The following is a 22689-nucleotide window of genomic DNA, read 5'->3' on the forward strand; positions in this document are numbered from 1 at the left end:
CTTCTGTCTGGCTCTTCAGCTCCTACTAACCCCTGGAGGCCCTGGAGTTGGGTGTGTGTTGAATATCCTCTGAGCTCCTATCAGAGCGCTAATCTCTTTGCACGGTAATTATATATTCACTATTCCTCTCTCCTAACCCTGAAGGGAGACTATCTCTGTATCTCCAGGTCCTGCAGAAGTACTGGCAGAAAGCCCTGAGCAGGAACGAACCAGTCCAAGATGAGTGGCTCACGTGCTCAGAATATTCCTTGCTCCTTTGGACCCGGGCTTAGTTGGACCTTCTTAGTAGCCTGGGACTCACTGAGATAGTGAGATCTTTGCATGGAGCTTGTCTTTGTCTTGTTCTCCCAGGGGCTTTTGTGAGTGGTATGAGATGTGCTGGTGTGTGTGGGTGGGGGGTGCAGGCTGTGTATGGGGGAGTCATAGCTTCCCCCAACTCCCTCTCAATCATGCCCTAAGTAAACAAGACTGAGTCCCCAGACTCTAAGGTATGGTGTCTTGGGCCATCTCTTGTCTCACCGGGGAAGGCAGGCTCTTTGGGGTGGAGCCAGGACTGAAAATGGGTTCTTTTGATAGTGTCACTTCCTATATGTGGTCATTGGCTCCGTGTCACAAAACCTCTGTTTCATGGTTTATGTACGGAACGAGGAAGTCAAAAGGGACCTTTCCGTTGTGTTTGCTCGACATCCATCAGGGACCACACCTGGCCCCTCTGATTTAGGTGCAGCCTCGAATGCACGATGTCCTCAAGAGAGCAGCTATCTGCGCCGGCTAGTGGGGACAAAGGCAGAGACAATGAGGCAGGGTGGGGTGGGGGGGGTAGGTACCCTGTTGGGTCTGAATCAACTCCAGTTTCAGCTCCACCCCAATTTACCGAGAAGCTCGAACCAATCCCTGACCCTCTCGAGATTCCGCCGCTGAAGTTGGTATGGAGGGAATGAGTGGTGTATAAGTAACCTTGAAGTGGTCTGATGCAAGCACTCTAAACCCAGCCATAAGGGGGAAATACCTCGGTGGGGGCAAATACCAGGATACCCATAACCCCAGCGCTCTGCTACCCCTTCCTCGACGTGAGTTCCGCCCAATGGGGAAAGGGGGAGTCTCCGATTGGCCTATGGCGGGTTCCAAGTCTAATTAGACAGCGCTATTGGCCCCACACTCGTCTTTGGCTTAGAAATTGCGGAAGAAATAGACTTTAACTACAACTCCCGAGAGGGAGCGGGGGCCCTACAGCGCCTTGCTCACGTGACTTCCTCCTCGCAGAGCAGTCACGCGATAGGCCGGCGGGGAGGCGGGGCCCATGACCGTCAGCAGAGCCGGCGGCCTATGGGCCGCCCCGTCGGAGGGGGAGCGCGGCGGGGGGCGGGGCGGGGTTGGGCGCGCTGCAGGGCGCGGGAGCGCGCCGGCGGCGGTGGCGGCACTGGCGGCGACTGTGGGAGGGGGGGGCGGGGAACCTTGGTTGAGGCGACCGTGGCTGTTAGGCACCCTCGACTGGCGGCGGCGGCTCCTGGTGCGGCGGGGCGCTCGGCCAGCTTTCCAGGTCGGAACGGAACGCCTGGCTTCGCGGGCCCCGCCCGGAAAGTTTGCAGCGGAGCGGCGACCTCCCGGCCGGCGCGGCCCAGCATGAAGCGGCGCTGAGGAGCCGCCGCGGCCGCCTGACGAGAAGCCGCAGCACCCGGGGCCACGCCGATGACTACTGCAAACTGTGGCGCCCACGACGAGCTCGACTTCAAACTCGTCTTCGGCGAGGACGGGGCACCAGCGCCGGTGTCCCAGGTCTCGCGGCCTGCAGGTGAGTGCCGGGCCAGCCCAGACTGGGGAGCGTGCCCTCCCCGCGCTCCCGCCAGCTCGCCTCTCTCCTGGTCCCCCTGGTTGGTGCGTGCGTGTGGTGAGTGAAGCACGATTTAATTTGAGGAGGAGGAGAAGAAGGAGGAGGCGTGTGGTTGGCGGCGACGTGGAAGTGGCTCAGCTGGAAGCTAAGTCGTAGGGAACTCGACTCCGGGTGGCCGGTGGCCGCCCGGAGTTTGGAGGCGGAGGGTTGGGGCCAAAGCCCCAAGAGGTTTCTGGTTGTCGCTGCTGTGCCAGCGTGGTGCTGAGGAAACGTCCCCGCGAAGCACGCGTAAGCGCACATAGCTGTTTTTAGCTTGTTTGTAAAGTTCTTCATTTGAAAGATGCGTACTCTTGAAGAAGAGCAGGACCCTTTTAAAATTCGTGTATTTTTTTTTTAAATCTGCTTTGCTAAGAGAGTTAACACGTTCGAGAAATTGTTCAGTCTTGCAAATTTATATTCCACACTTAATTTCAAGTATACTGTAACAGACTTTTCTGAACACCGGGTTGTTTTACGTGAGCAAAGTGTTTTCTGGAGATTTTTCTTTTTTTCTTTTCCTTTTTAAAGTTAGGGTGCCTTTTTTTTTCATAAATTACCTATAATGTTCTAGAAGTCAACTTTTGTTTTAAGAAAAAAGCTTTTCTCAGAAGATTTTTAAAAGGAGATCTTAGGTTGGGAAAGCCGGGCACCATAATGCTTGCAGGTCAGGCCAGTCAGGAAATAGAAACAGGATGATGACTGGGGACTTAACGCTCTCCTGTGACCTGGTTTGGAATAGTGTGGTTCATTAAGTTCATTTCCCTTTACATATGTAAGAGAACTTAGAGAAGATGGAAAAGAGTATCTCTATTTTTCTGTCTAGTGTTGAGTACTTACTGCTATCCATACTATATTGAAACTACTGGAGTTCCATTGAAAGAATTTTTTTTTTTGTAAGTCGAGTCTCTAGATGGCACAATACCTGTTTTATTCGTTCCTTTTCAGCCTTTATATGTTAGATGCCTTTTTCAATGTAATAAATAATCTTAATAGTTAAGTGTTGGCTGCGTTTGTTTTCAGTTCCACTAGCATTATTTGAGCCAGGCTCTTGTTGAAGATACTACTGGATACTTAGTTGTGATGTGTTATATTGATGCAAATCTCGGGCTCCTGAGGAGGTTGGGAAATAGATGAAAGAGACACATAGCTCAAATAACTGTATTATTATTAGGCAATCAGAATTGTGATAAATTTTATATATAAAAGAAACAGAAAAGAGGAGCTTATGGAGAGAATGGCATTGAATTGTACTTAGATTATGGAGATTGAAAAAAAATAAAAACAACTTGTTTGAGTGAATTTTTAGGAAGAAAGCTTGTGACTCGATTTGCATTTGGAATTCCTAGAAGTAAACATGAGCAGTTTTAGTTTTTACCAGAAGCCCACTTTAAAATATTCTAGGAGGTTTTCTTCCCTCTCTTCTTTTTAATTTTTCCCTATCATTTCTTTCTTAGTCTCTAATTCCAAGTGGGCTCCTGCCTTATCTTCCAAGTGCTGAGGTTGGAGGCATATGCCACTATATTCAGTGGTCATTTTTTTTTCTTCTTTTCTCCCTCCCCTCCCCTCCTCTCCCCTCCCCTCCCCTCCTCTCCCTCCCTCCCTCTCTCCCTTCTTTCTTTCTTCCACCCCAGCCCCCAAGGTTTCTCTGTAGCTTTGGAGCCTGTCCAACACTCTGTAGGCTGGCCTTGAACTCACAGAGATCCACCTGCCTCTGCCTTCTGAGTGCTGGGTGTGTGCCACCACTGCCCAACTGGTCATTTTCTTAAAAATATGTTTTCCATTATGGTGAAATTTATAGGAAAAATAAAACTTTTTGCTTTTGTATTTTATTGAGATATTGTTTTCCTATGTATCACAGGCTAGCCTAGAGCTCACCACTATGTAGCCCAGGCTGGCCTCGAAATGCAAGTAGTCTTCTAATTTTGGCCTACGTTGGTTCTATATTTCTCTGAAGGTTTGAGAATAGATAGAGCACGTTGAAATTTCCATACAGTGAAAAGGTATTTTGAAAATTCTTCATGGAAGCTGATCATGGTTGGTCAGTATGGCTAGCCTCCTCTACATAGAGAGTTCCAGGATAGCCTTTTTTGTTTGTTTGTTTGTTTTTTGGTTTTTCAAGACAGGGTTTCTCTGTGTAACAGTCCTGACTGTTCTGGAACCTGCTTTGTAGACCAGGCTGGCCTCAAAATCACCGAGATCTGCCTACCTCTGCCTCCCAAGTGCTGGGATTAAAGGCATGCACCGCTATTGCCTGGCTGACTTTTTTCTTTTTTTAAAATCAGACTATTTTGTTAAACTTTTTCCTAGTGTCTAGCTTCAAACTGACCGTGTACCCCCTTAGAGATTTTAGAAGCATTAATGTAGTGCTAGTCAAAGTATTTTATGTAACTCAGTGTTGTTCGTGTTCAGAGTAGTTAGAGGCAGGATGACCACAACAAGTTTGAGGTCAATATGGTTTATGTAGAGAATTCCAGGCTAGAAAAAAACAAACAGCAGGGGCTGGAGAGATGGCTCAGAGGTTTAGAGCACTGCCTGCTCTTCCAGAGGTCCTGAGTTCAATTCCCAGCAACCACATGGTGGCTCCCAACCATCTGTAATGAGATCTGGTGCCCTCTTCTGGCATGCAGGCATACATGCTAGCAGAACACTGTATATAATAAATTAATCTTTAAAAAAAAGAAAAAGAAAAAACAAACAGCAATAAACAAGAACAAAACCTACCTGTGTTTAGTGCACACTATTATTATAAAGAGCAACTTGTAGTATTCAAGTATACTGTTTGCAGCTCACTAGTTTGCTGTTATAATAATTGTTATCTGAAAATTCAGTTTCTTTGTGTGTGGGGGGGGGTGGGCGTGGGTGTGAACATGTAGTGTGCAGGTTACCTGTCATCCTCAGTAAAGCTGCTCATCTGTTTTGAGATAGGGTCCCTTCTTTGGTCTGGAGCTTACCAATTAGATTAGTTGTCTCAATATAGTCAACCCCAGGGATCCTCCTGTCTCTGCCTCCCCAGTGCTGAGATTACAAACCTGTATCATCACCACACCCAGAATTTTTGCATAGCTTCTGGGAACCAAACTCTGGTCCTAATACTTGTGATGCAAGTACTTTACGTACTGAATTCTCCCCCATCTGTTTATTTAGACAAGGTCTTCCTGTGCTATAGCTGTAGCTTACCTCTCACTACCTACTAGAGGATGAACTTGTACTCTTGGAACCGTCTCATGGGGTCCTCCTATTTCTATTTCCCTAATGCTGGAATTAAAAGCCTGTATTACCACATGTGACTAGCTTTCAGTTTCAGTTTGTTTATTTATTTGAGACAGGGTCCCACAAAACAGGCTTGAACTCAAGTTTGTGTGAGTATGCTTTTGTGTGTATGTGTGTGTGTGTGTGTGTGTATATATATATATCCATATCCATGTGCACAGATGCCAGAGGAGGAAGTGCAATGTTCCGTTTTATTACCCTTTGCTTTTTTCCCTCAAAGACAGGATCTTTCACTGAATCTGAAGCTATGCTGGTGGCCAGCAAGCCTAAGCAATCTTCCGGTATCCACCTCCCACCTTGCTGCAGATATAGACAGTTGTGGGCCACCCATTGTGGGTCCTCATAATTGTTGGGCTGTCTTTCTACCCCAAAATTTATTAAGTATTTTCTAGTCCAAAATGAGAATCACCAGAAGAAATGCATGCTACATTATGTATAATATCTTACCTACTACTGGTTTTAAGTTTTTGAAGAGAAGAAATATTTTTGTTTTATAATTTATTTTTGCAAGAAATTTACGTAATCATCAAATATTAATATACCTTTTTTCTTTAAAAATAGCTTTCTCTGTAGCCCAGGCAATTCTCAGACTCATGGTAGTTTTCCTGTTTCAGCTACACCTACTACAACAGGTTTTTCATGTGTAAACTTTGAGGCTTTTTTCCTAGATAGAGCTTTTGGCTGTAATTTACTTTGCTTAGTGATGTCAATATAATTTACTATGCCTTTGATAAATTATTTTCTAATGTCCAGTTTTTATTTTTTTATTTTTGAGATACAGTCTTACCATGTAATCCAAGCTGGTCTTGAATTTATAATCCTCTGTCAGTCTCCCTTATTCATGTGCCACCATGCTCAACTCTGTTTTTATTTTCACTTAGTGCTTTTGTTCAGTTTTTTGTAACTGGGGTAATACACATGTCACGAAGTTTATAACTATTTGTAATTTCAGCTCCAGGGAGATCTTACACCTTTGGCCCTGAGGGTACCTGTACTCACATGCACATACCCACATGATTTAAAGTAAGAAAATCTAAAAGCAAAAACAAACAACAAAAAAAACCTGACATGAGTTGGAGTAATTGGTCTTAGATATTTTCATTTTATTCTTTAAAAGCTTTTTTTTTAACATTTATACATATGGGTTTTTGTGTGTATACTTGTGCACCACATATATGCAGTGCCCGTAGAAGCCAGGAGTGGGTGTGAGATTCTCTTGGGATAGGAGCTGCAGATGGTTGTGAGTCACTTGTGTGGGTCACTGGAATCTAACCCAGGTCCTCTGGAGGAGTAGTCAGTGCTTTTAACTGCTGAGCCGCCTCTCTAGCCCTGATTTCATTACTTTTTTTTTTCTTTTAACACAAGTCATAGCAGTACACATCTTTAATCCCAGCATTGAGAAAGCAGAGGCAGGAGGATCTCTGTGAGTTCAAGGCTACTCTGGTCTCCATAGTGGAGTTCCAGGGCTATATAGACCTTACCTTAAAAAAAAATGCTGATGTTCTTTTGCTTTTAATTATATTGTTCTACTTTTTTCAGTTACTAACTCAGTAAGATTTGAAAGGATATTGATTTAATGATCATACAAGTATAATTGGATATTTAAATCAGGATGAAAAAAGGGAAGTTGCTTGTTACGATTTTCTGTAATATTTTTACAGTTCATATATTAGGTATTTTAGAAGACAATTTGATTGCTACCAATCCATATTTTGATGCCATAGACTAGATTTTTCTGTAGACTTGGATGCAGTGAGAGTATGTATTGAGTAATTGAGTCAGTGAAAACATTTCACTGTTTACTTGGAATAATAGTTTAATATTGTGTGTTTGTTTTGTTTTGAGGTAGGGTCTTGTGTATGCCAAGCCGGGCCATGTAACCAAGACTGATCTTGAACTCCTGATCCTGCTGCCTTCACTTCCCAAGTACAGGATTACAAGTATGCACCATTATGCTTGACTTTATTTATTAATTTCCTTTGGGATGGGGTCTCACTATATAGTCCTAGCTGGTCTGGAACTCACTGTGTAGACCAGGCTAGCCTGGAACTCAGATTTTCTTGCCCTGCTCCTCAAGTGCTGGAATTAAAGGAGTAACATCAAGCTCAGTGTTTTGTTTGTTTTGTTTAGAGAAAAGGTCTCCTGTAATTCAAGCTGGCCTAGAACTCTTGATGTAGTTGAGGAGAATCTTAAATTCCTTATCCTCCTACCTCTACTTCTCTAGATGCTGGGATTACAGATGTGGACCATCATGTATCTGCTAATACTCTGTTTCACGCTTTACATGACAGGAATTGAACGATGCCCCTAGAGATACTAGCAAAACTGTGATAGAGACAAGTAAGTGTATTTTAGTGAGTATTAGGAAAAACCCAGGGGAGAAAAGAGTGATAATTGCTTTGTTAAAAATATTGATCTAGGGCTGGAGAGATGGCTCAGAGGTTAAGAGCATTGCCTGCTCTTCCAAAGGTCCTGAGTTCAATTCCCAGCAACCACATGGTGGCTCACAACCATCTGTAATGAGGTCTGGTGCCCTCTTCTGGCCTGCAGACATACACACAGACAGAATATTGTATACATAATAAATAAATAAATATTTTAAAAAAAATATTGATCTAGCTGGGCAATGGTGGCACTCACCTTTAATTCCAGCACTTGGGAGGCAGAAGCAGGGGGATCTCTTGAGTTCAAGAGCAGCCTAGTCTACAGAGCAAGTTCCAGGACAGCCAGGGCCACACTAACTAAACAAACAGCCAAGTAAATAAATAAGTTCATCTAATGTGAGGAATGATATTTACCTGTAATCCTAGCACTTGGATAGTAGAGGCAGGAGGATCAGGAGTTCAAGATTAGCCTATAATTATTAGATAAAATGTTTGAGGTAATCCTAGGCTACCTGAAACCAGTTTAAAAAAAAAAAGGACTTGCAAGATGTGCATGGCAGTCAAAAGACGTGTTATGCAAGTCTGATGAGGTGAGTTTAGTTCCTGAACTCCCTGTAAAGATGTAAGGAAAGAACCGATTCCCAAGGTTTTGACCTCTGAGTGCACACTGTGACATGCGCATGCCTACACTGATGCATCGTACATACAATAATTTAAAAAATAAACCAAACCAAGCCATGCGGTGGTGGCGCACACCTTTAATCTCAGCACTCAGGAAGCAAAGGCAGGTGGATCTCTGTGAGTTTGAGGCCAGCCTGGTCTACAAGTAGTTATATGACAGACTCCAAAGCTACAGAGAAACCCTGTCTCGAAAAACAAAACAAAAACCAAAAACCAAAAAAAAAAAGGAAGAAACCAATAAGAAAACAAAAACCTATGTTCATTTTTAAAAATATTTTTTAAATATTTATTTTGGGTCCGCTTGCACTGCCACAACTCATGTGTAGAGTTCGGAAGACAACTTGAAGGAGCCAGTGCTCTCCTTCAAATCTGTGGGCTTCAGGCTGCTGAGAAGGCCCGCTGACCCTCATTCTTTTGTTTTCATCACATTGTGTTTCAGGACTGGGCCTTGGTTTTGTGTGTGTGATTTTTGTTTGTTAGTTTGTTTTGCTTGCTAATATTGCCGTCTTTTTATTTTTAAAGACACATCTGTAATGGTACTGCTACTGATTTTTATTTGAGTCTGTCATAGGATTTTAAATTGTACCAGTCTTCAGAGAGCTTTCTTCATTCAGCTCCAAGCCTCCAGAGATAGGTGAAAAGTGTTCTGTAAAATGTTTTACAATGAGAATAGTTGGGTTCTGTCTGCATGTATACCTGCAGGGCAGAAGAGGGACCAGATCTCATTATGGATGGTTGTGAGCCACCATGTGGTTGCTGGGAACCAAACTCAGGTCCTCTGGAAGAATAGCCAGTGCTCTTAACCGCTGAACCATCTCTCCAGCCCCTCCAGTGCCCTCTTTAGACCCTTCACAGACATTACTTGGTTATCTCCCTAACCCTACCTGTTTTATTTTTTATTTTATTTTATTTATTTATTTATTTTATTATGCATACAATAGTCTGTCTATGTGTATGTCTGCAGACCAGAAGAGGGCACCAGACCTCATTACAGATGGTTGTGAGCCACCATGTGGTTGCCTGGAATTGAACTCAGGACCTTTGGAAGAGCAGGCAATGCTCTTAATCACTGAGCCATCTCTCCAGCCCGCCCTACCAGTTTTTTTTTTTTTTTTTTTTTTGAGACAGGGTTTCTCTGTGGCTTTGGAGCCTGTCCTGGAACTCGCTCTGTAGACCAGGCTGGTCTCGAACTCACAGAGATCCGCCTGCCTCTGCCTCCCGAGTGCTGGGATTAAAGGCGTGCGCCACCATCGCCCGGCCCGCCCTACCAGTTTTAAAGACAGTGTCTTTTTATATGACCCAGTCTCACAGTAAGCTCCTGGATCAAGCGGTCTGGCCTTTGCCTAAGTAGCTGGGACTACAGATATATCAGATATATCATATTGGTGTGTTTACATATATGCTTTGTGTGTCTGGTACACTAGTGTGTGTATGGAGGCCAGAGATTTGTATCTTCTTTAGTAGCTCTCCACTGTGTTTCTGAGACTGGCTTTTCTTTTTCTTTTTCAAAACTGGTTTTCTGACTGGCTTGTGTATTCCAGGCTGGTCAAGGAAACCTATCCCCTCTTCTGGCCTCTGTGAGTACCAGGCATGTATGGGATGCACAAGCATACATGCAATCAAAACATCCATACACATAAATAAGTAAATCCTTTGAAGAGTATTTTGTTCTGCGTTGGTAATATATATATGTATATATATGATAAATTATTTATTTATTTATTTTGGTTTTTCGAGACAGAGTTTCTTTTTGTAACAGCTCTAGCTGTCCTGGAACTAGCTCTGTAGACCAGTCTAGTCTCGAACCAGAAATCTGCCTGTTTCTGTCTCACAAGTGCTGGAATTAAAGGCATGTGCCATCACCACCCGGCCTTGATGGGCTATATTAATAATAAAAAATGTTATTTGTTAAATTATGTGTTCATTCTAGCACAGTGCTTCTCAGTATATTGTTTTTGTTTTCTTTTTCTTTCTTTCTTTTCTTTTTTTTTTTTTTTTTGTGGTCCTTTTCCCCCTTCCCCCTCCCCGAGACAGCGTTTCTCTTTGTAGCCCTGGCTGTCCTGGAACTAGTTCAGGCTGGCCTTGAACTCACACCTTGAATCTGCCTGCCTCTGCCTTCCAAGTGGTGGGATTCTGGCTTACTCTGACTGTCCATGCTGACCTGGAGCTTGTTATATATAGACCAGGCTGGTGGTGTTGAAATTGGTGGAAATCCTTTTGCTTTGCCTTCAAAGTGCTGGGATTACAGGTGTGTGTCACCAAACTTCTTGACTGAATGCCCTACTGAATGCCTTATGTATTTGACTCCCCCCTTTTTTTGAGCCTGTGTAGCCCTGGCTGTCTTGGAACTCGCTCTGTAGACCAGGCTGGCCCCGAACTCACTGAGATCCACCTGCTTCTTCCTCCCAGGTGCTGGGATACATGCATCATCATTGCCAGGCTTGCTGTTGCTTATTAATGAAACTATGGGAATACATTACTTTTTGTTATCTTCTATTGCGATATTTTTTCAAATTCAAGTTGTGATTTTCAACAATTTTCTTGTTTATTTGTTTCTTTATCTATGTTGGTGTGCACATGCCCAGAAGCTAAAGGATTATTTTGGGCAGTTTTTTCCCCCATGTTCTGCCTTACTCCTTTGAGACAGGATCTCTCACTGAGTTTCACATCCTTTGCCTCAGCTTCCTTAGTACTAGTATTACAGCTTGCGTTGCCACACCTGGCTCTTGTTGAATCTTAAATGGGCATCTGTTTGTTTTTTGAGTCATGGCTTTGCTCTGCTGCTTAGGCTATCTTGAAGCTCAGATTTGAGATTCTCTACCTCAGCCTCTGGATAGTTGGGATTAGGGCCATGTGCCACTATGCCTGACTTGACTATTTTAAATTTTGAAGCTTTTCTCAGCTGTGTGATGATTGTTGTAACCTGCTAATGACTTAAATGGGCACCAAAATCATATATTCTGTGATCACAAGGATGTTTGCTAACTGTAGGCCTTGTAGGTTTTTTTTTTTTAAACAAGGTTACCTTTGAGGTCATTATCTGTAGTTCTTTTTCCTTAGGTTATTAGATTCCCAAGTGAAAAGTCTGCCAGTCTATTGCCTAGAGAGTGTAAGTGTGTTATGCTGTGAGCCATGGGAGTAGAAAAGCACGTAGGGTTTCAATATACGCATTTTAGAATGACTTTATTTCATCATCCTGTTTTCAGTGTGGTTGCCCAGGCATCCTTTCACCTTGTCAGAAAATTTCATTTACTGCCTTAAGAAAAAGTAGAGTTGGGAGGTGTGGAAATTTGGGAGCATGGTTAGTTACTCATTAAAAAAAAAAAAAACCAAAACCAAAAAACTTTGTACCCAATTAGTTTTTTAGTTTGCCTTCACTTCTTCCTAATTCTGGATTTGTTTATTGTGGATATATAATATAAAGGGCACAGTGTGACTTTGTGTTTATGCCTTTCACTTAAAATGTTTTCAAGTTTAACTCAAGATGTAGTATTTCTTTTCCTTTTTTTTTTTTTTTTTTTTTTGAGACATGGTTTCTTTGTGTAGCTCTAGCTGTCCTGGAACTCACTCTATAGACCAGACTGGTCTCGAACTCACAGAGATTTGCCTGCTTCTTCCTCCAGAGTGCTGGGATTAAAGGCGTGCACCATCAAGTGCTCTATTTGTGTGTATTCCTGCATGACAGAAGAGGGCATCAGATCTCATTATAGACAGTTAGGGGCCACCATATGGTTGCTGGGAATTGAATTCAGGTCCTTTGGGAGAGCAACCAGTGCTCTCAACTTCTGAGTCATCTCTCTAGCTGGCATTTCTTTTCTTAATGAGAAAGATTCTTACTGTGTTGCTTCAGCCTACTACTAAGTAGCTTGGGTTGCATTTATGCAGTACCACAATGTATCTTATTTGTTCCACTTTATATTTCATTGAATATACCACGGTTTGGTTATCCATTAATATATTGAGAATTATCTGATTTTTTTCACCCTTTGGCCATTTCAAATAATACTGTTACAAACATATGTGTACAAGTTCTTATAGAGACATATTTTAATGAATATATAACTGGGAAGAATTGCTTAATCCATAGTTATTCTTTTTGTTGTTTTTTTCTTTTTGAGATTGTAGCCCAGAATTCTAGAACTCACTATGTTGCTCAGGCTGGCCTTGAACTTGTGCCAGTCCTTCTGCCTTAGCCTCTTGAGTACTGGGATTTCAGATATGCGCTACTGTGGAAAATTTGAAAACAGAGCTGAACTGAGGATCCAGGTGTCTATATCCATGGCTGATCTAGGATTCCTAATCTTTCTGGCTTCACCTCCCGGTGCTGGGAGTATGTGCATGTATGCCATATTCATCTTGCTTACTTTTTGATTGATTGTTGCTGTTATTTTTGTTTTGAGACAGAGTCTTGCTATGTGTGCCTCAGCCACGCAACTCCTGGGATTACTGGTGTTTGTCACAAGGCAGAGTCCAGGATCACTGCAGGTTCAACACAAGACTAGTACACTTAAGAGAGTTGTAGGTCAGCTTTATGTACACAGCAGTTTGCAGACGAGTCAGGGATTCATGGACAGACACTCTTTCCCCCACACTTCTCTACCTCAAAGGAAAAGGACTGGATAGATAGCTTTGTGTAGAGTGTTTGCCCAGTGTTTGTAAAGCCCTAGGTTCAGCCCTGAGCACCACAGAACAACAACAAAACTATATTACTGTGTCTCGAGCAACAATGTGGCATCTACTTAAGTGTTTTTTCAAAGTTACTCTTCTCTATCTTTATGGGACAGTAACCATGGACAGCACATAATTAAATGTGGCCAAGTTTCAATAAAGTTTTATTTATAGACACCAGAATTTGAATCATATTATTATATCTCATAAAACAGTTTCTTCTAAAAACCATTCTTAGCTTGTAGGTTGTCACAAAACAAAACAAAACAAAAACAGGTGGTAGGACAGATTGGTTCACAGGCTGTATTTTGCCAACCCCTGGTTTACTGTTAGTAAAGACATGAACGGCTATCTGTGTTCTCCAGATTTCTGTCTGCTTTCCTAGAGCTCTCTAGTCTCTGATAGAACATTTTTTTAAAAATTTAACAAGTCTTGAGATGGTTCTGAAGCATCTTGCATCTAGAGTTGAAAATCTTAAGACTGTTAAGGTGTGGTTGGAGTGGCTGCTATCATTTTCAGAGTTGCGACTTCTAGACACAGAGAAAAGGATGAAGCAGTACATTACATCATCTTTTGTGTCTGTACTACTTTAAGGCATTCTGCTTGTGTGTTTATAAGTGTGTGTCCACGCTCCCATGCACAAAGAGGCTTGTGGAGGATGTCAGGTGTTTTCCTCTATTGCTATTCACCTTATAGCCTTGAGACTGTCCCTGAACCAGAAGCTCACCATTTCTGCTGAGCAGGCTCGCCTGCTGGGAATTCCTGAGAACTGCCTGCCTCTCAGCCCTCTGTGCTGAGGTTACAGACATATGCAGCCATACCCATCTCTTTTCATTAGTTGAGATTTGAGTTCAAGTTCTCATGCCAACACAGAAAGCTCTGATACACAATGATCCATTCCTCAACACATCATTTATTTATGTGCTTTTTTATTTAGTTTACTTGGAGGAATCTATGAATTTCAGCATTAATCAACCACTGAAATAACATTGGTATAATAAATGCTCTAGAATGAAACTATAAAGTCTTTCATGAATGATTTCTACTCAAAATAAGATTTTTTTTTAAAAAGTACATTAGGTAAAAATGAGTTTTTAAAAACTGGATTGTGTAGTGATGAAGAATATAATAGTTGCTAGTATGGTTTTAAGTCTCTGGCAGGACTTGCTTAGTATTATATTCTAGCAAGGGGTGGATTTGATCTTACTTAATACTTATTTATTTTGAGACAGGGTTTCTTTTGGTACCCAAGGCTAGCCTTAAACTCTATCCCACTGCCCAAACTGGAGTGCTGAGATTATACATGTGTGCTACCATGCCTAGCTAAGGAATAAATTAAAAATTCTAAATTTATGAAGATTAATAATCAACTATAAGTCAAAATCCTCAATCAGTTATTTTCTGTTTCGGTAAAGGATCTAGCCGTGTCTGGCATTTTTGTTTTAATTTATGTGCATGGATGTTTTGCCTAATGGTCAGTATAGCATGTGCATGCTTTGTATCCATAGAAGAGGGCATTGGTTCCTCTTGGACTAGAGTTTCAGACACTTACAAGCTGCTGTATGGGTGCTGGTAGTCAAATCAAACTCAGACACTGGGTTTGTGGGCATAAACCTTTAATTCCAGCCCCTGGGAGGCAGAGGCAGGAAGATCTTTGTGAATTTAAGGCCAGTCTGGTCTACACATTAAGTTTCAGGACGTAGTAAGACCCTTTCTCAAACAAACAAACAAACAAAAAGCTCAAAGACAAAACAAATCAAACCCAGATTCTCTGGAAGAGCAGCCAGTGCTCTCTATTGATGAGCCATCTCTCCAGCCCCATCCTGGTCTGCTGTGTGCAAACATGAATTCCTGATGATAACTACAGAGGAAAAATATATTTGTGTTAATTATATACTCTTCTTAAAAGAGAAATCTTGAATTTTATTGCAAGGAAACTGAGACCTATAGAGAGTAAATGACATAAGAGTCAAAGTTAATGGTAGGGTAGAACAAACAACAACAAACCATACCTCCACCAAAAGTTAGTAAAAACCTACCATTTGTTTTTTAAGACAGTATCATTGTGTATCCCAGATGGGTCTCAAACTCATTGTCTGGCCTAGAACTGGTGATCCTTCTGCCTCCCAAATTCTAGGATTTAAGTATAAACCATCACTCCCTCCTAACTCCCAATGTGCTTTTCTTTCTTTTTCTTTCTCTCTCTTTTTCCCCCACAGACAGGGTTTCTCTGTAACCTTGACTTTCTTGGACTCAATCTGTAGACCATGCTGGCCTTGAACTCAAAGTTCCCCGTACCTCAGGCCTCCTGAGTGCTGGGATTAAAGGCAGTTGCCACCACTATCCAACGTCCCAGGTGTTTTCAAAAACTGCTTCATTCAATCTTAACCTGCAATTGCCAAATATAGCACTACCATTTAAAAAAATTCTTGCCAGTGATGGTCATGCCTTTAATCCCAGTACATGAGAGGCAAAGGCAGGTGATCTCTGTGAATTTGAGGCTAGCCTGGTTTACATGGTGAGTTTCAGGACAACCAGGGCTACACAGAGAAACCCTGTCTCAGAAAACCAAAAAGAAAAATTCTTTGAGGCTTGGAGAGATGCATCCATGTTGAAAGCACCTGCTGCTCTTGCAGAGGATCTAGGTTCTGTTCCTAGCACCCACAAAGTTAATTATAACCTTTTGTAACTCTAGTTCCAGGAGATCTGATGCCGCTTGTACCCATGTCGTATATTAATATAAATGCAGGCAAACACAAAAATGAAAATAGTAAAATATCTGAAATTTTAAATTAAATTCAGGGTATTTTTTTTTTTCCAGCATGATGGTGTGAGTGTGCATATGCCACAGTGCCCCTATGGAAGTCATAGGACAAAATGCAGGAGTTGTTTTTCTCCTATCATGCAGGTCCCAGAGCTTGAACTTACATCATTGGATTTGGCAGAAAACCCCTTTACCCACTAAGCCATCTTGCTGATTCAATTTATATTATCTTATTGTTCTGTGGCTTTAATTTTTTATTTATGTGTGTGTGAGTATATAGATACATACTATACATTTTATAAAAAAATAGTCTGTTCTCAGAGAATAATTTTTGGAAATGTGGAAGTCAAGAAAAAGAATGTCACAATACATATTTCCATATGTAATAGTCATACATAGCTGCAAAATAAATAGATGCATTTTTAAGTCACCTTGTTGTTGAGATATGGCTTGATGAAATAGCTCAAGCTGGCCTGAAACCCACAGTATAGCTAAGATAGGCGTTGAATGTTCAGTAATCCTCTGCCTGTGTGTTGCAATAAACAGAATCACTGTGCCCAACCCTTTACTGGAGGTAGTGACATGCATTTTGGTGTCCAAATTTTTTTCTCTCACAGGGTTGTTATTACTTTTTCATCTAGTAATTTATACACTTGAATTTTCTAATTACTTTTATTGACTTTTTTGGTTGTTGTGATTTTTTGCTTTTCCTTCCCTCATAGATCTTGAGCCAGATGATTGTGCATCCATTTACATCTTTAATGTAGATCCACCTCCATCTACTTTAAACTCATCACTTGGCTTACCACATCATGGACTGCTGCAGTCTCACTCCTCTGTTTTGTCACCATCATTTCAGCTCCAAGGTCACAAAAATTATGAAGAAACTGGTGATATTTCTGAATCTAAATATAGCCCATTAGGTGGTCCCAAACCCTTTGAGTGCCCAAGTATTCAAATTACATCTATCTCTCCTAACTGTCATCAAGGAACAGATGCACATGAAGACGACCTACAGATAAATGACCCAGAAAGGGAATATTTGGAAAGACCTTCTAGAGATCATCTCTATCTTCCACTTGAGCCATCCTACCGGGAGTCATCCTTTAGTCCTAGTCCTGCCAGCAGCCTTTCTTCTAGGAGCTGGTTCTCAGATGCATCTTCTTGTGAATCTCTCTCACACATTTATGATGATGTGGACTCAGAGTTGAATGAAGCTGCTGCTCGATTTACTCTTGGCTCACCTCTGACTTCTCCAGGTGGCTCTCCAGGAGGCTGTCCTGGAGAAGACTCCTGGCAGCAACAGTATGGACCTGGACACTCCTTGTCACCTCGGCAATCTCCTTGCCACTCTCCTAGATCCAGTATCACTGATGAGAATTGGCTGAGCCCCAGACCAGCCTCAGGACCCTCATCAAGGCCCACTTCTCCCTGTGGTAAACGACGGCACTCTAGTGCTGAAGTGTGTTATGCTGGTTCCCTTTCACCCCATCACTCACCTGTTCCTTCCCCTGGCCACTCCCCTAGGGGAAGTGTAACAGAAGATACCTGGCTTACTGCTTCTGTCCACACTGGATCAGGCCTTGGCCCTACACCTTTCCCATTTCAGTACTGTGTTGAGACTGATATCCCTTTGAAAACAAGGAAGACTTCTGAAGATCAAGCTGCCATACTACCAGGAAAATTAGAGGTCTGTTCAGATGATCAAGGGAGCTTATCACCATCCCGGGAGACTTCAGTAGATGATGGCCTTGGATCTCAGTATCCTTTAAAGAAAGATTCATCTGGTGACCAATTTCTTTCAGTTCCTTCACCCTTTACTTGGAGCAAACCAAAGCCTGGCCACACCCCTATATTTCGGTGAGTTGATAGAAATGCCTACTGACTGTTTTTTCATGCTTAAAGATCATTTGCATTGTCTAACTATATTATCTGTTTGTTTGACAACCTCTCATTTTTCTTTCCCTCTCTCTTATCTCCTTCCTCTCCCCTTTTCCTTCTTTTCTCTCCTTCTCTTTTCCCTTTCCCTGCCCTCATCTTCCTTGTTCTTTGTTTTTTAAAAAATAAATTCTACCTGCAAAAAACTTAGAAGTCCTTTTTATTTCCCTTTAAGTCTTAAAAGTATTTTTAAATTGACTAACATTACATTTAAAGGTATATAAATGAAGAAAATATAGGTGATAGATTGTAGATAATAGTAAATGACATTTAAGGATCCCTAAAAGGAATTTTCTTATTTAGAAAAGATTATGGTGCAGGTAGGTTATAGTATGAATTATATTACTAATAAATTAACTGGGAATTTGCATATTTTGAAGACGTATGTGTGCAGGTGTGTATGTGTGTTCACGTGGAGGCCAGAAGATAGCTATGGGTGGTGTTCCCTGGAGTCATCATCTTGTTTTGTGAGACAAGGTTGCTTATTGGCCTGAGAGCTCACCAAGCTTTAAAAATAAAATAAAACAAAAAAATCAACTTTATTGTTGTATGTGTGCACACTTGAGAAGGATGTGTGTGAATGAGATGTGTGTCATGTCCTGTGTGTGTTGGTCAGAGACAACTTCCTGGAGTTGATTCTTTTCTTCCACCTTTATGTGGGTTCTTGCATAGTTTGGAAAGCATTTTACTGACTGAGTTCTCTAGCTTTGTCCTATTGAAGGCAAGCATTTTCCTCACAATTTATTTACTTTTAAATGCTTATATTATTCAGACAGTGTCTTGCTATATTGCCTGTGTTGACCCATGTCAACCTAAAATGTGCGGTCCTCCTATTCTAGCCTCCCAGAGTAGCTGGGACTATAGGTACATGCTATTTGTGCTTGGCCTTCCTAACTTAATTTTTTCTTTTTTCTTTTTTTTTTTATTAAAAATTTCCGCCTCCTCCCCGCCTCCCTTTCCCTCCCCCTCCCCCCCACTCTTCTCCCCCTCCCTCTAACTTAATTTTTTTAAAAAACTTTTGACAGTCTTGTTTTCTTTCTTTGAGACTGGGTCCTATATAACTCAGACTGGCTTCAAGTTTACTATATTAACTGGCAATGATCTTGAAGTTCTGATTCCCCTGCCCCCGCCTCCTGGCATATATCATTACACCTAGTTTTATATAGATTGGATTCAAACTCAGGGTTTCTTGCATGCTAGGCAAGAACTCTACTAACTGAGCTTTGTGTCTGTTGCTGTTTAACCTGTAGATATGTAAGTTTCTAGTTCAACATTTCCTTCGTGTGTATGTGTACATGTGTGCATATGGGTGCACATGGAGGTCAGAGGTTGACATTGGATGTCTTCTTCATTCCTTATTTGCCTCTCCACTTAGTTTTTAAAGATAAGATCCCATTTAACCTGGTTGTCTGGATAGCCCCAGGGATCCTCCTGTTTTGCCTCCCCAGTTCTGGGATTACAGGCTTGGGCCACTGTGCTGGTTTATATGTGTGTTCTGGGGATTCAAACTAAGCCCTCATCAAAGACTGACAAGCACTCTTCCTGTTGAACAATCTCCCAAGCCCTTATAACATTTTCAGTATTAATATATATAAATTAACCTTTCAGTCATTATACTGCTTAAATTCTTATGAATCAAGGAAATACTAACCTTTAAAATATACTACAGATGTTTTCTTTTTGTTTTAGGCAGTTATGCACTGAAACTAAATTTTTCTTCAAGATACAGAGGATGCCTAAGATAGTAAGCAGTTTTTCAGAGAGAGAAGAGTGAAATGATAGGAAATGGATGAGGCCAGAAGCATAATAGATTGATTTCTGCAGATCTATACACAAGGGTGGAGAGATATATACTGAAAGAAATAGAAAAATTTAGATTTTAAAGGTCCCTAGGCTTGGGACCTAGAGAGATTGCTCAGTTATTAGGAGTACCTACTGCTTTTTAAGAATGTAGTTGTTTTTTATTTTTTTTTCTGCTATTGTTTTTTAAGCTCTTCAGGGCCCACCACCTAGCTCCCAGATAATTATATGGAGACTTATTCTTACTTATGAATGCTTGGTCTTAGATTCACTTGTTTCTAGCCAACCTGACTTAAATTATCCTATTTCTCTTTAACTATGTTTTGCCTCTGGGCTTTTTATCTTTCTTTATTCTGTTTTTCTTTTTTACTCTGTGGCTGGCTGAGTGGCTGACCCTTGGCATCCTCCTCTCCTCCTTTTCTTGCTCCTCCTCCCTTTTTCTCTCTAGGTTTCTCCTGTTTGTTCTCTTTGCCTGCCAGTCCTGGCTGTTCTATCTCCTGCTTAGCTATTGGATGTTCAGCTCTTTATTAGACCAATCAAGTATTTTAGGCAGACAAAGTAACCTAACTTTACAGAGGTAAATAAATGCAGCATAAAAGAATACAGCACATCTTTGTACTATTAAACAAATATCCCACAGCATAAGCAAATGTAACACAAATTAAACTAATATTCTACAAAACCAGAAGATCTAGGTTCGATTCCCAGCACCCACCTGTCCGCTGACAGCCTCTGTAACTTCAGCTCCAAGGGATACAACGCCCTCTTCTGGCCTATTCAGGTATTAGACATGCACATGGCATACAGACATATATGCAGGCAGAACACTCATACATTAAAAAAGATACTTAGTCTAACAGAGCTACTGATATATATACAGAGAATGGATATCTTTAAGAAACTGAACTACTGTTCTTTTGATTGCTTTTATGGTTATATACAGAGTTGAGAATTTAAAAATCGCTACAGAGTTTGTTCTTTTTCAAAATAAAAAAGGAATACTAAATGTAGAAACAGTATATTTTAATATTTAGGTTAAAGAATTATTTATAATTATTTATTTATTAAAAAGAATAGTCATGGGGCGGTAGTGATGCACGACTTTAGTCCAAGCATTCGGGAGGCAGAGGCAGGTGGATCTCAGCCTGGACTGGAGTTTGAGGCCAGCCTGGTCTACAGAGTGAGTTTCAGGACAGCCAGGACTACACAGAGAAACTCTGTCTCAAAAAAAAAACAAAACAAAACAAAAAACCAATAAATAAAATATAAATAAATTAATTAAAAAGGATGTTCTATTAAATACATACCATAGTTGGTACTATAACTTACTAAGGGAAGTTGGGTTTGGAATACTCTGCTGCAAAAACCACTGGAAAAAATACTGGGAGTGGCAAAGAGATGCTCTGGATCTCTGCTTAGCAATGATAATATGGTGAAATTGTGTGTGTGTTTTGTTTATAGCACATCTTCATTACCTCCATTAGACTGGCCTCTACCAACTCACTTTGGACAATGTGAATTGAAAATAGAAGTGCAACCTAAAACTCATCATCGAGCCCATTATGAAACGGAAGGTAGCCGTGGGGCAGTGAAAGCCTCTACTGGTGGTCACCCTGTTGTGAAGGTATAAAACTTTGGAGCTTTGCTTCATAGATCTGTACACATAGTAATGAGTGAATGAATATATTGATTTAGCAAAAAGAGAAAGCAAATGTGGTGAGCCTCTTCTGTTGATATGGCCATATTTCTGCATTGAATGCTCTTTGTTAGTCTAGAAGAAACCTTCCTGCCTAACTTTTTTATCGGAGGAAATAAGATGTTGGTGGTTAAATTGCTGTTTTTTTGATTTTAGAAAGAGTATATTGTGCTGGGCAGTGGTGGCCAGCGCTTGGGAGGCAGAGGCAGGCGAATCTCTTGAGTTGAGGCCAGCCTGGTCTACAGAGTGAGTTATAGGACGACCAGGGCTACACAGAGAAACCCTGTCTCGAAAAGCAAACATACAAAAAAAGAGCATATTGTGTTTATAAATATATTACATGCTCATTTAAAATGTAAGTAATACATGACTAAGGAATGACTCTGGAGAAAAAGCATATTCTATAAATGTGAAGACTTAAGTTGAATTTCAAAAAGTGGCTTTAAGGGAGGCAGAGGCAGGCGGATCTCTGTGAGTTCGAGACCAGCCTGGTCTACAAGAGCTAGTTCCAGGACAGGCTCCAAAACCACAGAGAAACCTTGTCTCGAAAAAACCAAAAAAAAAAAAAAAAAAAAAAAAAAAAAAAGTGGCTTTAAAAGCCAGACATAAATACATATGCTTGTAACTCTCACTATTAGGGCAAAGAGACAGGCTAATTTCAGAAGTTTTCTGACCAGCCAACCTAGCCTAGTCAAAAGAGCAAGCTTCAGGTTCAGTGAGAGAACTTGTCACAAGGCAGTAAGGCAGAAAGTGATAAAGGAACTGCATGTGCGTTCACATCATACAATACACACATACACATCCGCAGATTTAAGTTATGCAGAAGGTAGAAAGAATAATGCAATAGATTATCCAAAATTTGTCACTCTGGAAAATAAACATTTGATAAATTTTAGTAACATTTCACTTTCTCTGTCCCCCACCTTTCTCTTGAATATATATTTAGTGGAAGACTAGATAGTTGTCTAGAAAGATGAGTTAATTTTTTAAAATCTATTTTATGTGTATTTGTTTGTGCCTACTTGTCTGTGCCTGTATCTCCTGAAACTGGAGTTATTGGAAGCAGTGAGCCTCTGGGTGTGCATGCTTAGAACTGAAATTAAGTTTTCTGTAATAACAGCAAGTGCTTTTAACTGCTTAGCCATTCTCTAGCCTCGTTATTGTTTTTTCTTTTTTTGTTTTATTTTGTTGTTTTTTGAGATAGGCTTTCTCTGTGTAGCAGTCCTGGCTGTCCTGGAACTCACTTTGTAGACCAGGCTGACCTTGAAATCACTGAGACCCTCCTACATCTGCCTCCTCAATTGCTGGGACTAAAGGCATTTGCCACCGTCACTTGCCTCATAAGTTTTTGAGGATAGTAAGTTAGTAAACTTTGCATCACTGTGATATTATGCATGTGGTCATCAAGTTGTAGTGAGAAAGGGCTTATTTTGACTCATTTTAGAGGTTTCACTCTTGTTGATTGTTTGGTTCTGTTTTATTGGGGCCTATAGTGAGCCAGTATACCATGGTGGGAGCACATGGCAGAGGAACACCCTCACCTCATAGAGTCTAGGGGATTAGAGCACTGACTGCATTTTCAGAGGCCTGGGTTCAATTCCCAGTACCCACAAGGCAG

The 22689-nt window shown here is 41.2% G+C and overlaps 2 protein-coding genes across 3 annotated transcripts in view; both read left to right on the plus strand.

Moving 5' to 3' along the window:
• Positions 1 to 347, plus strand: part of Dus2 (dihydrouridine synthase 2) — a 46672-nt gene extending 46325 nt beyond the window's left edge. The window contains exon 17 of the transcript XR_005974162.1: positions 168 to 347. The gene's annotated coding sequence lies outside the window, so the exon portion shown is untranslated. The remainder of the gene's footprint in view (positions 1 to 167) is intronic.
• A 1107-nt stretch (positions 348 to 1454) lies between these two features.
• Nfatc3 (nuclear factor of activated T cells 3) overlaps positions 1455 to 22689 on the plus strand; it is a 68745-nt gene continuing 47510 nt past the window's right edge. For both annotated transcript variants that reach the window (XM_041650884.1, XM_041650885.1), the window contains exons 1-3: positions 1455 to 1792; positions 16360 to 17497; positions 20837 to 20999. In XM_041650884.1, coding sequence (XP_041506818.1) covers positions 1690 to 1792; positions 16360 to 17497; positions 20837 to 20999 — 1404 coding nt within the window. In that variant the 5' untranslated portion in view covers positions 1455 to 1689. The remainder of the gene's footprint in view (positions 1793 to 16359; positions 17498 to 20836; positions 21000 to 22689) is intronic.

The sequence above is a fragment of the Microtus oregoni genome, unplaced genomic scaffold (assembly GCF_018167655.1).
Source record: "Microtus oregoni isolate MIOR12 unplaced genomic scaffold, Mior012 000004F_ref0000308, whole genome shotgun sequence".
NCBI classification, from domain to species: domain Eukaryota; kingdom Metazoa; phylum Chordata; class Mammalia; order Rodentia; family Cricetidae; genus Microtus; species Microtus oregoni.